The following is a 15,582-nucleotide window of genomic DNA, read 5'->3' on the forward strand; positions in this document are numbered from 1 at the left end:
TAGCAGAGCGTTGCTTTTCTTTTCCCCGTGCCAGGGGAATGCAATGAAAGTGGAGAAATTCCTTCACACAAAAATTGTATACAATATAGAAATAGTCTAATCATTTTAGCTATATGTTTTCTCCCCATTTCAGCTACAGTTGAGTTCTAAAATGTTTGCTTAGTACTCTCCCTAAGGTAGCTGAAATGGGGAGAAAACACATAGCTAAAATGGTGCTATTAGATTTCTTGTATTATTGAAGAAAAACATTCTAGTAGAGAAAAATCTGTGAAGTCAATTTATCTTCTTAGGTGGTAATTAGGATTACAAAATGATGTGGTTTTTGTAAGTGCTAAAAATTTCTGCATATGATGTCGTTTTTCCCTGCTGAAGTTCTTTTTCCCCCCTCCCTCTTTCTTTTGCCTGACTTAAAACCTTAACATGCATAGAGAAGCCTATCCTGACCCTTTCCCCAAAATATAATTGCTTCCTTCATTAATCTCATTAAAAAAATCTTCTATCTTCATGGTACTTACAGTAATTAAAATCATTTTATCTATAATTATGTGACTAATGTTGGTTCCATTCACTAAATTTTAAGCATCATGAGGGACAGCAATCATGCCTTTTATGTTCACCACTGTTAAGTTGTATTTCCTTGCACTAAGAAAGCCTTCAACATGTATTTGTAGGGTACTCGAACTGACAGAAAGTTCCATACTACAAATAAATATTTCATTTGGCTATAATTTCATCCCTGGACAATTGGACTGACTTCATTTATATTTCTGTCTAGAATGTGGCAGATCAGATTGCATTTCAAGTTGCTGGTGGATTAACAGCCCTTGAACACATCCTTCAAGTAGTGGTACCAGCCACAAATGTGAACACAGTTTCACGAATTCCTCCTAAGTAAGTACGGTTTTTCAATCTGTCTTTCACATTCCATTTGTGAGTCATTTCTGCCCTATGGTTTCTATATGGAGGACCATAGGAAAATTACGTGTATATTTGGTTTTGAATAGCAAAAGCTTACACTCCGCATTAGGGAGAAAAGAGAGGTGCTGAATTTCACTTACAAAATTCAGATTGAGCTTAAAAAGCCTTCATGAGGAAATATCTTTGGTCTACAACTTACCCATCTTTGGTCAAGAAGAATTGGTGAATTCCTGAGCAGATTGCTTCCAGAAATTGAACAGAAATGAATAACAGTAACAGAAAACTTAATTTTTGTGTTGCGTGTATAAAAGAGGTTAAGTACATTAACAAACTGAAATTCAAAGAAATGCCACATACAAAAAGCACTCTGAGGCTAAGACTTCCATAATCTAGATTCCCAGCCAAATTGCTGGAACTGAATAACACTTTGGTCTCTAACTGTACATTGTTCTTTGTCATAAGGATCCTGTGCAGCATTTTGACTTCATCTCTGCTCTCCCATTCTCTTAGGTTACCTTTACTCCTTCAACACTGAGATACGGTAGTACAGAGTGTTATTTCAGAAGTATTGTATTCTTATTTTATAATGTACAATTTCTGGGCATTCTGTGGAGACTCTTATTTAGAGGATTTAAATGAGAAGTTTTGATAAAAGTTAATTTATACCACTGAGAAATTTTTTTACTCTTTAGTTAATGCAGTAAAGGCAACATGTCATTTGTCCATTGCAATACAACAGGAGGGGAAAAGTCCAAGAGTTTATCTTTTTCACTGAAGACATTTGAGTTAAGTAGAAATAGCATTGGTTTTAGATTCACACAAACTGGGGTTCTAGTTTTGCCCCTACCAGTTACTAGCTGAAAGCATTTGGGCAAGTGCTTTGATCTCATTGCATGTGTTTCCTCATTTGATAAAACAGGGGATGATGATATTTAATTCACAGTGCTAATGAGGGGGATCAGTTAGAATAATGTATTTGAGAGCTCTTTGTAAACTCTTAAGTGTTTTATAAATGTTAGGAGGGAATTATTTTTTCTTTTTTTATTTTGATTCATTGTACACAAGAAGGATACAACTTAATAATTTCTCTGGTTGTAACGAAGTAGAGTCACACCATTTGTATAATCATACATGTACCAAGGAAAATGATATTTGTCTTGTTCTATTATTTTTCCATCTCCCACCCTTTCCCCACCCCTCATTTTCCTCTGTACAATCCATCCTTCCTCCATTCTTGCCTTCCCCTACCCTCCCCCCATTATGTATCATCATACAATTATCAGAGAAATCATTCAGCCTTTGGTTTTTTTGGTTCAGTTAGTTTTCTGTTTGTTTATTTATTTATTTTTGGGATTGGCTTATTTCACTCTGCCACCTGGCCAAGAATTTTTTTAAGTTGCTGTCTTGCCTGATTTAAGATGGTGTAGTCTACTTGACTTGAGATATTTCCAAGTACAAACTTTTTGACACTGATGTTAATTTGGGCTCCTTTGCTCTGCTGACAATAAGAATGAATGCAGGAAAGGCATGGGTATCTGTGAAGTCACGGTATTTTTATGAGGCAGAAAGTTCCACATCAGGCAGTTACAGCAGGCATAGTAGTTTTTTCTAACCCATAGGCATTCCTCATCAAAATGGAAATTTTTTACAGGGTGTTGCTGGATATGTTGTCATCACTCATGTTTATTGAATGTTTGTTGACAAGGGAAGGAGGGGAAAAGGAAGGGATAAAACAATAATAAATATTCGAGTCCTCAGAATAGTCAGTGCTTTGATCATTGTTAATAATTCATGTTGTTTGTCTTAAATATACCTGGAGATTTGTTTCTTTTTTGTTTTTACTTGTTTATTTGCTTGTTTCTGGTAGGCTAAAAGGCATATGACACTGAGCTCTCTGGCTGGCACCCTATCTTAAATACCTATTTCTCAAAAGCTGCTTTTGTCAGTGTGGCAAAGAGCATGTGGTTCTGGTGCTTATGTATGTCTCTCCTTTAGTGAACAGGTTTCCACAGTTCCTAAAAAGACCTAAGCAAGAATTAGCACACTCTCTTTGGACACATTTTTCCCCCCTTGGGTTTGAGACTGGTCTCCCACTGAGCATTCTGGCTTTCTCCATTTACATTTCAATGCAAGCCTTGACTGAGATAGCCCAGGAGAGCACACTCTCTTTGGAAAGGAGAGTACAGACCAAAGTCTCTCAACTGTCCCAGCCACTGACCACAGTGCTAAGGTTAAGAATATGTTTCTTCATTTCCTTAGGCCAATAGATGTGTGTTTTCAACTAGGTACTGCCTACTAATGAGGCCAGCACCCAGGCTGTAGACATCTAGCATTAACTCTTTCAATTTTCCCTGTCTCAGCACAGCCTCAAGATCATATTTCTGCTTTCTAAGTCATCCTTATTTCTCAGGGGTAAAAAATTAAAGCTGTGAGAGTGTTATGCTGCTTACTCAGAGACTCAGAGCATGATCATGGGCATAATGAGTGAATTAACTTAAAAAAAAATACTCTTGTTTTCCTTCCAACTACTCTCCTACACAAACTCCTGCCTGGCCTTTGGCTATCCATAGTCCCTGGGTACTCCTTTCCTTCCTTTCTTCCTTCCTTTCTTTCTTCCTTCCTCCCTCCCTCCCTTCCTCCCTCCTTTTCTTCCTTCTTTTTTTTTTTTTGCCAGGACCTGGGGAGTATGACTTCTCATTCTTCTGGTTGTACATGATGTAGAATCCCAGCGGTCCTATAGTCATATATGTACATAAGGTAATAATGTCTGATTCATTCTACTATCCTTCCTACTTCCATATCCTCTCCCCTCCCTTCACTCCCCTCTACCTAATCTAAAGTAACTCTATTCTTCCCTAATCCCCCGCCCTTGTTGTGAGTTAGCATCTGCATATCAAGATATATGTTTTTTTGGGATTGACTTATTTTGTTTAGCAAGATATTCTCCAGCTCCATCCATTTATCAGCAAATGCCATAATTTCATCTTTTTAAAGGCTGAGTAATATTTCATTGTATATATATATACCACATTTTCTTTATTCGTTTTTCTGTTGAAGAGTACCTGGGTTGGTTCCATAGTTTTAGTTATTGTGAATTGAGCTGCTATATATAAACATTGGCTTGGCTACTCTGTCTAGATCCCCCCTTTCCATCCCTTATGAATTCCTACCCCTCAACTCCAAGAACCTTTAGCAACCTTACCTCCCATGTTTCCTTTATCCTGTGGCATTTCATAGTTCTTACCCAGAGGACTGGTTAAGACTATTCTATATTATTTAATTTTCCTCAGTGACAGCAGAGAACTTGAAAAGTTTGAGCCACTGTCTAATTAACTGTTACCATAATTAAATGGAGTCCTGTGATCATAAACCTGATGCATCACTGCCCCTAAAGCTCTGAGTTCTATGTGAGTGTATAAACCAGTTCCTTCCTCCTCTTTCCTCACCACCCTGCCCATCTCTGTTTTCAGTGTGCATTGTACCTCAGTAGTTGTATATCTTACTTTCCTATAATTATGCTTTTATGAATTATAATTACATATAACATACATATTATAATTATGCTGTCCTATGAATGAATATGTTCTTTCCACAGCTTTTTTAAAATATGGAATTAAGAATTATATCTGCTTCTGAGAATTTAAAATTTTTTTCAATTTTTTTAGTCATAGATGGACACAATACCTTTATTTTATTTATTTGTTTATTTTTATGTGGTACTGGGGATTGAATCCAGTGCTTCACACATGCTAGGCAAGCACTCTACCACTAGGCTACGACCCCAGCCCTAAAAATTTAAGTTTTGAAACCTTCGCAAATCTTCAGTTGATTATGTTGCTGTTTAAAACTTATTTATTGGTGCTTTATAATTATACTTAATGGTGGAATTTGTTGGGATTACTTTTGCCAGAACCAGATAAAGCCTGTAAAACTGTTTAATCCTGGGCTGGGGTTGTGGCTCAGTGGTAGAGCACTCACCTAGCATGTGTGAGTCACTGGGTTCAATACTCAGCATCACATAAAATAAATAAATAAAATAAAGATATTGTGTCCATCTATAGCTAAAAATATTTTTTAAAATTGCTTAATCCTTTTCATGTTATTGTTGAAAGGACTTAGGATGTGGTATTCTGAAGTCAACCTTCTAAATAAATGTGCTCCAATAAAATTGTTTTCAGTGCAAGAAAGATCACTCTGAAACAAGGCAGTTTTCATTTCATTTTATGTTGCATCTACTTTGGGGAAGATTCCCAACTTGGTTTTTCTGCCTCCAAACTGTAAATGCAGAAAATTGAAGAATGAATGACACATTCTAGAGTTTTCTTCAAAGTAGACTAGTTAACAGTTGTTTATCATAGCTTTTAATATTTGAAAATAATGGTGGTTTGCTATTTTCTTTGAGCTTAAGGAACACTCCATGTTATGTAAGCAAGAAGAAAGATTTGCTATGAATGGAAACTGTGGTATACCTTATAACATATTCACATAGTAGCAGTGATTATAAAAGTAAGCATAAGCATTCATTGGCACCACACATCTCCAAGGTCTCTGAGTTTCAGTAGATGTTCACAGTTTCACAAGGAGGTTAGCAAAAATGGTCACTGGGCTGTCTTCCACACACTGCCTTTTACTTACTTGATCTTCCTAATTCCTGACAGAGGCTCGAGAACAGCAGAGAAGCTCAATAGTTAACTCTGCAAGCTACTTTAGTTTGTTCTATTGGGGAGCTAGCCAGGCTTTTATTTCTTCTCTCTCAGGCTTACCTATCTTCTCCATTGTCCCCCTGGATATAATGTTTTATATGGAAGTAAATTCACCAACATGAAGCAAAGCAGATAGCATGATATAATGGAAAATACATAGGCTCTGGAGTCAGATCCTGGCTGAAATCTCTGCTTTTCACTTATTAGCTATATGATTTAGGCCAAATTACTTACCATAACAGAGCCTGGATTACTTAATAAGACTAATACCTGTCTTAAATTGCACATTTAGGGGCTGGGGTTGTGGCTCAGTGGTAGAGTACTCGTCTAGCACATGTGAGGCACTAGGTTTGATTCTCAGCACTACATATAAATAAATTTAAAAAAAAAAGGTCTATCAACAACTAAAACAAAGTATTTTTTAAAAAGTGCACATTTATTAAGTCCCTACACAGAAACACTACTTAGTTATTATCAGTGGAGTTTTTTGTTGTTGTTGTTATAATTGTTATTCTTTTGACTCCCTGTTACACTGCTTAACTACAGAACTTTAGGTCCCTAAGTTTTTGTCACTTTGGCTTATAATAAGCAATAATTTAGTAATTTTACTTGGACATTGGTTTCTTCACCCTAAATCCTAAACTTCATTTGGGTAAATTTTAGTCCTCTTTCAAGATCATTTTGGGATCCTGATTTAACCCCTCATTTACTTTGTTTTTTTAAACTTTGTGCCAGCCCTAAAGTTGTTGCACATAATATGTCTTCATTTAATCACTGAAAAAGTAAACAAGTCAGAATGCTAGAACTATATTCTCGATACCACAGTTTTAAAATCAGAGCATACCAATCAGTGTAAGATTGTCTGATTTTAATTTGAGGAAGAAATATGTCTGCTTCTGCTGCTGTGGCTTTTATAAAGTGTACATATGTATTCATATCACACAAATTAGTAAATGTACTTTTTACTTTTTATTTCTATTCTAATTAGTTATACATGATAGCAAAATGCATTCCATTTCTCTGTACATGAATGGAGCACAACTATTCACTTCTCTGGTCGTACATGGTGTAGAGTTATACCATTCGTGCAATCATACAAGTGCCCAGGGTAATGATGTCAATCTCATTCCACCATCTTTCCCACTCCCCTTCCCCTTTGTTCCCCTCACTCCCCTCTGCCCAGTCACAACCCCACCACCACCAGTTATGGATCAGCATCCACATATCAGAGAAAACATTTGGCCTTTGTTTTTTTTGGAATTGGCTTATTTCACTTGGCAACCATTTACCTGCAAATGCTATAATTTTATTCTTTAAGGCTGAGCAATATTCCATTGTGTATATATACCACAGTTTCTTTATCCATTCATCTATTGAAGTGCATCTAGGTTGGTTCCATAGCTTAGCTATTGTGAATTGAGCTGCTATAAATATAGATGTGTGCTGATTTTAAGTCCTTTGGATATAGACCAAGGAGGGGGGTAGCTGGGTCAAATGTGGTTCCATTCCAAATTTTTTAAGGAAGCTCCATACTGTTTTCCATAGTGGTTGCACTAATTTGAAGTCCCACCAGCAATATATGAGTGTACCTTTTTCCCCACATCCTCACCAACACTTATTATTGCTTATATTCACGTTCATTGCCATTCTGACTAGAGTAAGATGATATCTAAGAGTAGTTTCAATTTTCATTTCTTTAATTACTAGAGATATTGAACATTTTTTCATACCAATGCAAATCAAAACTATTTTTTACTTCTTTGCAGTATGTTCATTTCTCTGCCCATAGCAAATAAGATCCATTCAGGTAAAGCATTATTCATTGACTATAATAAAAAATAAATTTAGAATGACTTAAAGCAGAGATTTACTCACTAGAAAGATCATTTAACAAGTTATCAAAAATTGATTCTCCCAAGTAAAATAAAATAAAACTTGTGACTTTATGCAGTTTACCCACTTGGGAGTATTGCATCTACTTGCCCTTTGAGTTGATGAGACAGAGCTAACATTTATTGCATGTCCTCATGCCAAGAATGTGCTAGATGCTCTGCATGTATTGCTTTGTTTACTCCCACAGTCACCAGCAGGCACATATGTAGCCCACTGCCAGGTGAGGGTTGGGAACACTCATATTTGGAGTATGACTGCAACCTGAGAACTGTCACATCCCTTTATTTATTTTTTTAATTTTTATTTACTTTTTTTTGCGGTGCTGGGGATTGAACCCAGGGCCTTGTGCTTACGAGGCAAGAACTCTACCAACTGAGCTATATCCCCAGCCCATCCCTTTAGAACGAATGTTTATTCCTTCCAAATGATAGCAAGAATGTTCAGAATTGCTCTCCCATGACTATTGTGATTTTGTCCCCAAAACCTTTTTTCCTTTTCCTTGGGCTAGTGTAGAAGCTGATGTAGTTCATTTTAAAGTGGAAAAGAGACATATCATTGTGTTCCAGAAGCAGATACATAATCTAGAACTCCCAGTTCCAGTGACCAAGGAAACCATGTTCTATGGATTTCCTTCACGGGATCAGTAGTATGCATGTGTGGTCGTGAGAATAAGATTGAAATAGACCCTGTCCTTAGAGAACTTAATCATAGAAAAGTGAGATATATTAAGTTCTAAAAATTAATAGTGCCCTCCTATGTAACCTTTGTGAAATAGTCACCCTTGTACTACACACAAGACTCTTCAGAAAAGGAATGTTCTGCCATATATCTGGTATCTGTAAACTTAGTTTCTTGAGATGCCTGGCCTCATGTGCGTGCTTGTTATTATAGTCTCTTGACTCACTTGGCTATTCTCTTTGGGGCACAACTACTCTCAAATCTTTGCCTTTATCTTCAGTTTACAACACAGTCCTGACATTCCGAGTTTTCACTATGAACTTCCTTTCCTATTACCCGTTCACCTCTCTTCTTGACTTGACATAATTGCCTTAGCTCTTTTTATTTCCTTGTGCCCTTTTTGTTTTGTTTTGTTTTGTTTCCAGAGGGTTATGAATACTGCTTGTTCTAGGCATTGCACCCATGCCTAAGCAGCTATGTTTTACACCAGTTGATGCTTCCTTGACCACTCATAGCTGATTAAACTCAAAAGAGGGGACATTTGATTCAAGAACAACCAATCTATAGAAAAACCAACAATATAGGACTTATAATCTAGTACAAAAAGTAAAACTGGGCCAGTCAAGTTTCTCTCTCAGGAATTGGCAGTTGGGAAATTGCAAAACTTCAGTTAGTTTTTCCTTGGATATTTGAATTTGAAAAAGTATGTACAATAACTTCTGGGATGGCCATTACCGGGCCGTGCTCACTCCCAAGTTTAGCAGGACTAAGGAAGGCCATTTGGGGCCAAAAAGAAAAAAGAGGAGGCCAGACCTGGAAATGAAAGCGGGTCCAGTCCACAGAGCTGGCATTGTTCCTGTCCTCTTGAGGTCTGGTGGTTCATTTTCTCCTGTATTCATGTGAAAGTCCTCAATAGCCTTATAATAAATGACTCTTTTTACCTGAAATATTTTGAGTAGATTTTCATCCCTTCCAACCAAAAGAATCTGAGACTTTTAAATACAAATATTAAACATTCTTTTAACTTTACATTGTGTTGAAAATATTTGACTATGCTATAGAGCCTTTCTTGGAACCTCATAATTGTTTTTCTAAATCCTTTCACATCAAAGAAGAATGAATGCCTACCTTTGAAAGTAGGAATGAAGAGAGAAAGTTAACTCTGAGTTTCCTGGGATATAGTTCCTTATGAACATTAAATGTTACTCTTGATGAGCTGGAATTCACTACCAGTCTTTAATTATTTGTTGACTTTCTTCTGTGTTGAGGTATATTTGTCTTCAGAGAATTTATATCGTGGTTGGGAAGACAGAACTAATTAATAAGGTGTTCTGTACTACATAATACAACAAAGCAAAATTAAAGTGTAAACAGGAAAGTACTATTTAGTTCAAGGTTGAGTTTCTGAGGGTCCAGGTTGTACTTCTTTTTCTAATTTGTGAACATAAGCTTTTACTACTTAATAAAAGAAATACAATTTAATTGGTATCATTAAAACTACTGTCTTCAGTCCTATAAATTGCTGAGTGTTTAGTGTTATTCTGTTTGTTTAGTTTTTACCTTTTCTTGGGGGGGGTGAGTAATTTTTGGTTGATTGGTTTTAGATTTGGGGCTTATATTTTGTTGGGTTTGTTTGTTTATTTGTTTTTTGTAGTACTGTGAGTACAAAAAGTGGTCTTTGGAATCGAACATTTTTTTCCACCTAGCAAGTTAGAGAACAAAGAAGAACTGATCTAACAGAAACTGGAAAAAGTGAACCAAAACCCACTTGTAGCCATTTGTACTTATGAGACAAAATGTTTAGGCAGAATTTAGCAATGAAGTCTAAAAATGAAATAACAACATATCTGTGTACCTGAAACACCTTTTTCAGAACTCAAATCAGGTGAAAAATATAACATACATTTCGTCAAAGAATTTACTTCCCATAAGTTACAGATGCAGATATTATAGAGCTAGAACCCATGTACCACCCCAGGGTGTCTACTACATTATGGGCCGTCACAACATGAATAAAATAATATTTGCAAGTGTGAGTGAAATGTAAAATATAATCCACTGGTAAACATTTGCATATTTCTAGGCAGGATTATTTTAATGTGATTTGAAATATTTTTAGATCAAGTTTTACTAAAATTAAGTAACTTTCCTCAGTTGGCACTAAAAGTAAAAAAAAAAAAAAGAACTGTTTTGCAAGCTAATTACCCATAGTGATTGATAAATACTCTTCTTCATTTGACATATTGAGGTATTTTGTTTATGTCTCAAAAGACTTTACAGAGATGGTTACAGTTGACAGCTGTTGTACCACTAATAAGATTAAAGTAAAGAAATTAGTTGTGTCAACTTTAATCTGCTGTTTAACACTGCAGACCACCTGGGGTCTTCTCCAGAGCCAGCATGTTCAACTGTGAATTTTAAATTACATAACCAGATCCTACTTAAACACATATCTAAAGACTTGCTAATCATAGCTGTCTTGTATTAACAAATTTATGTTAGCCCTAAAAATAATGCTTTAGTTCTAGAATTCAAAATTAATGTATTAATTTGATGCTCACCCTACATTTTTAAATATATTATTGTAATCTTTGAAACATAGCACTTTCTCAGGCAGAGATTAATTTGAGGAAATGCAGAAAGCCTAATTAGGTTGGTGCTTAAAATGTATATGATTTCCCATCTAAAATTAGAATATGTCTCTGTAGAATAATTAAATTATCTATTCTGTTTCTGTTGAATTCACCAATTAAACAGAAACCCTTGAAATAAAACATCTAGTTGAAATTTATTACTCTTTTCTCTGAGGTATCATTATAATTAGTTTTATTTTAAAATTAATTTTGATGTTGAAATGTTATATTTTATATGATATGCAATATAATAATTATCTGTGACTGTTATATTAGGTTGTGATCTAAACTTAAGTGTAGGATGCATATAATTTACACTGAGAAGAGTGGCTGGTCAGTCAGAAAGCATTATTAACATCTCATTTAAAAAAAATTTTTTTCGAGCTGATTTTCTGTAAGCATGTTTGCCTCCCCTGTTATCCCCTCTTACTCTTAAGTGCTCTAGCATCAAAAAGAACAGAGAGGAGAGGCAGGGAAGGCAGTGTATATACATAGTTTATACTAGTTAACACAGTGCCATTGGGAAAAATTTTTCCCTTCATCCACAAATTACCCTCTGATCCAGATATCACAGTTACTCATTGCACTAAAATCTCCCAGATTGTGTCACAAGTTTGAATTCTCTGTGGTTACAAAAATCAAAATTGAGTAATTCCTCTTTAAATGTTTTACATAACTCTTTCTCTACATTTCTTGCTGAGAAGACATTTTCTTATTAATCAAAGGCTTGTTTATCTAATTGTATTGATTTAATATCTTTAATTTGATCAATAAAATAAAATCATTAAAATTTTTGTGTGTAAGATCACATATAGACCTTCTTACAAATACATTTTTCTTGTCAAGTACTATTTTTATCTAGTGCTATTTAATGTATTTTATTCTGATCAGTACTACACATTTAAGATCTGTTTGGTACAACAGAGCCAATGAATATCATTTTAAAGGAGACACCAGTGGAAATTTTCTCCCTTGTAAGTAACTTTATAAACATAATCAGCAATCTTTTTCTATTAACCAACTGTAAGTATTCTATATTGTTTCTATTCCAGTAACATGTATTTCATAAAGTCATTCTTTCTATGAAGATATACCAGGAGATGTATCTGATACTATCTTTTATATTTGTGGATGAAGGCTGTTTTTGCTTATTTTGAAATTTTAAAGATCATAAACCTTCCATGTGTTTTCTAAGCTGAGAAGTTTGGGTTTTTTTTTTTTTTTTAATGTCTTTTGGGAGAAGAAAATATATTTATTGCTTCTGTCATCAAGATGTATTTTCAGTTCCTGCTGTGGATCAGAGAGTGTCTTAGGTGCTGTAGATACAAAACCCAAAAAAAAAAAACAAAACAAAACCAGATACTTAATGACCTTGCAAAAGACTTGAACAGATTTTTCACCAAAGACATACAGATAGCGTATAAGTACATGAAAATATACTCCAGAAATTTAGGAAATGCAAATTAAAACCACATTGAACTACTTCAGCAATCAACTATAATTGCCTTAAAAATAAAACCAATAATACTTGATAATACCAAGTAATGATGAGCAGAGAGAGAAGTTAGAACTCCTGTACATCGCTGATGAGATTACAAAATGATAGAGCTACTTTGGAAACAGTGTATAGTAAGTTTCTCAGAAAGTTATATGTGTACTTAATATATGACCCAGCCATTCCATCCCTAGGTAGTTACCCCAAAGAAATAAAAATACATGTTCTCACAAAAACCTGCACATGAATATTTATAGGAGCTTAACTCATAATCACCCAAAACTATAAATAACACAAATATTCTTCAACTGGTGAATAAGTAAACAAGCTGTGGTACACTCAGCAACAAAAAGTAGTAGCAGTCTGAGAAACAAAGAACAAAACTGAAGGTATCATACTTCCTGGCTTCAAAATACATACAAAGCTTTAGTAATTAAAAGTGTGATATCGGCATACAGACAGACATATAGACCTCTGAACAGAATAGAGATTCCAGAAGTAAATCCATGTAAGTACAGTTAGCTGATCTTTGACAAGATTGTCAGGAATACAAAACAGGGAAAGGATAATCCATCTCCAAAGAAATGGTAAAATTGTATATCCACATGCAAAGGAATAAAATTGGACTCTTATCTTTACACCATACAGAAAAATCAACTCAAAATTGATTAAAGAGTCAGGTGTGGTGGCACATGCATGTAATCCCAGCAACTTGAGAGGCTGAGGCAGGAGAAGTTTGAGTTCAAAGCCAGCCTCAGAAACTTAGCTAGGTCCTAAGCAACTCAGCGAGACCCTGTCTCTAAATAAAATATAAAATGGGCTGGAGATGTAGCTCAGTGGTTAAGCACACCTTCAATCCCCAGTAACCGACCCCCCAAAAAAAGACAAAAGATTCAAACATAAGATTGGAAACTATAAAATTCCTAGGAGGAAGCATAAAGGAAAAACTTTATAACATGGATCTTGGCAATGAATTAATAGATATAATATCAAAAACAAAGGCAACAAAAATAAAAATAGATAAATGGGACTATGTTAAACTTAAAAGTTTCCGCGCATCAAATGAAACAGCATGAAAAGGCAACCTGCTTAACAGGGAAATATTTGCAAACCATATATCAGATAAGGTATTAATTCTCAAACTACATAAAGAATTCTACAACCCAACCACAAAAATACTAAAAATTCAATTTAAAATGAACAAAGAACTTGAGTAGACATTTTTCTGAAGAAGATATTCAAATAACCAATAGGTATGTGAAAAGATACTCAGTATCATCAGAGAAATGTGAGTCAAAACCACAATGAGATACACTCAGACATTGCTGGTGGCTCTGCAAATTGGTGTAACCACTAGGGAAAGCAATATGGAGATTCCTTAGAAAACTTGGAAAGGAACCACAGTTTGACCCAGTTATCCCACTCCTTGGTCTATACCCAAAGGACTTAAAATCAACATACTACAGTGACACTGCCACATCAATGTTTATAGCAACTCAATTCACAATAGCCAAACTGTGGAACTAACCTAGGTGTCCTTCAACAGATGAATGGATAAAGAAAATATGGTACTATGCACAATGGAATATTACTCAACCATAAAGAAGAATGCAATTATGGCATTTGCCAGTAAATGGATGGAACTTGAGAATATTGTGCTAAGTGAAATAAGCCAATCCCCAAAAATGAAAGGCTGAATATTCTCTGATATGTGGATGCTAACACACAAAAAGGGAAGGTGAGGATGGGAAGAATAGAAATCCTTTGTATTAGACAAAGGAAAACAAAGGGAAGGGACAGGGAAGGGGAATAGGAAAGAGGGTATAATTTATTGGACATGACTTTCCTAGCCTTGTATTTGTATACATGACCAGGATAACTCCACATTATGTACAACCACGGAATAGGAGCCTAAATAGAATAAGTTATACTGTATGTATACATATAATTTACCAAATACATTCTACTGTCATGTATGTATAATTAAAAAGAGCAAATAAAAACATTCAAAAACTCTAAAAATATATTTTTAAATTGGGTTTCTCTTCATCAGAGTTGTAAGAGTTTTTTATGTACATTCTGGACACCAAACCCTTATCAACTGTGTTTTGCAAACACTTCCTCCCAATTTTTGAACTGTATTTTTGGCTGTTTAAACACATGTATATTTACAGTTGTGTCTCAGAGTTTTAATTTTCATATCCCTGGTGACATATGAAATGAGTGTCTTCACATGCTGCCATCTGTATCTCTTTTTCAGTTCAGGTCTTTGGCTCATTTAAAATTGGGATGTTGGTTTTCTTATTGTTAAGTTTTCAGGGATCTTTAATATTTGGTTAACAGTCCCTTATCATACTTTTACAAATACTTTATTAGTGACTTGTAAAAAGTTTTAAATTTTAATAAAGTCAAGATTATTTCTTTCATGTATTAAAAAAGAGATACCACCGCATACCCATTAGAAATGGCATCAAAAACCCAAAAGATAAGGAGAAATTGAAACCCATGTACACTGTTTTAGAGGACACAAAATAGTGCAGCCTTTATAAAAAACAGAACTACAATATTGCATGATCCATCAATCCCATTTCTGGGTATTCATCCAAAAAGACTGAAGTCAGGATCTCAAAGAGATTCTTTCATTCCTATGTATTTTACAGCACTGTTTGTAATTGTGAAAAAATGGAACTTGAGAATATAGTGCTAAGTGAAATAAGCCAAATCCCAAAAATATTATTTGACATATGAGGATAAAGAAAACGGGGAATATGCATTTAATAGAATGTTATTTAACCTTCAAAAATAAGGAGTCTTACCATTTGTGACAAAATGGGTAAACCTTGCAAAGTGAAATAAGAAAGCCACAAAAGGTCAGCTATTACATGATTCTACTTAAAGAAGGTATCTAAAACTCATAGAATCAGAGAGCAGAACCATGGCTTCCAGAATGAAGGGAAAGGAAAAATGCAGTGTTGCTATGCTATAGATATGAAGTTTCAGTAATGTGAGGTGAGAAGTTCTAGAGATGTGCTGTATAACTCTGTGCCTAAATTAACAATATTGAACTATACACGTAAAAATCTATTAAGAGAGAGGACTCAAGATGACAGATTAGAGAAAGAATGACTGCATTTCCAGTTGCTCCATGGCTCAGGAATCAAGCAGTGGGAGTACGGCTTCTCAGTGAGACAGGTGAAAGAGGGATTTCACTGAAAGTCAAAATCAGACAGTCAGATTCTCTTAGAGACTCAAAAACTCTGGT

At 35.0% G+C, this 15,582-nt stretch overlaps 1 protein-coding gene across 8 annotated transcripts in view; it reads left to right on the top strand.

Annotated features, from left to right (window-relative positions):
* SCAPER (S-phase cyclin A associated protein in the ER) overlaps nt 1-15,582 on the top strand; it is a 470,315-nt gene that overhangs the window by 332,196 nt on the left and 122,537 nt on the right. For all 8 annotated transcript variants that reach the window (XM_079128857.1, XM_079128859.1, XM_079128858.1 and 5 more), the window contains one exon: nt 776-891. In XM_079128857.1, coding sequence (XP_078984983.1) covers nt 776-891 — 116 coding nt within the window. The remainder of the gene's footprint in view (nt 1-775; nt 892-15,582) is intronic.

This window comes from Sciurus vulgaris (genome assembly GCF_902686455.1).
Source record: "Sciurus vulgaris genome assembly, chromosome: 2".
NCBI lineage: Eukaryota > Metazoa > Chordata > Mammalia > Rodentia > Sciuridae > Sciurus > Sciurus vulgaris.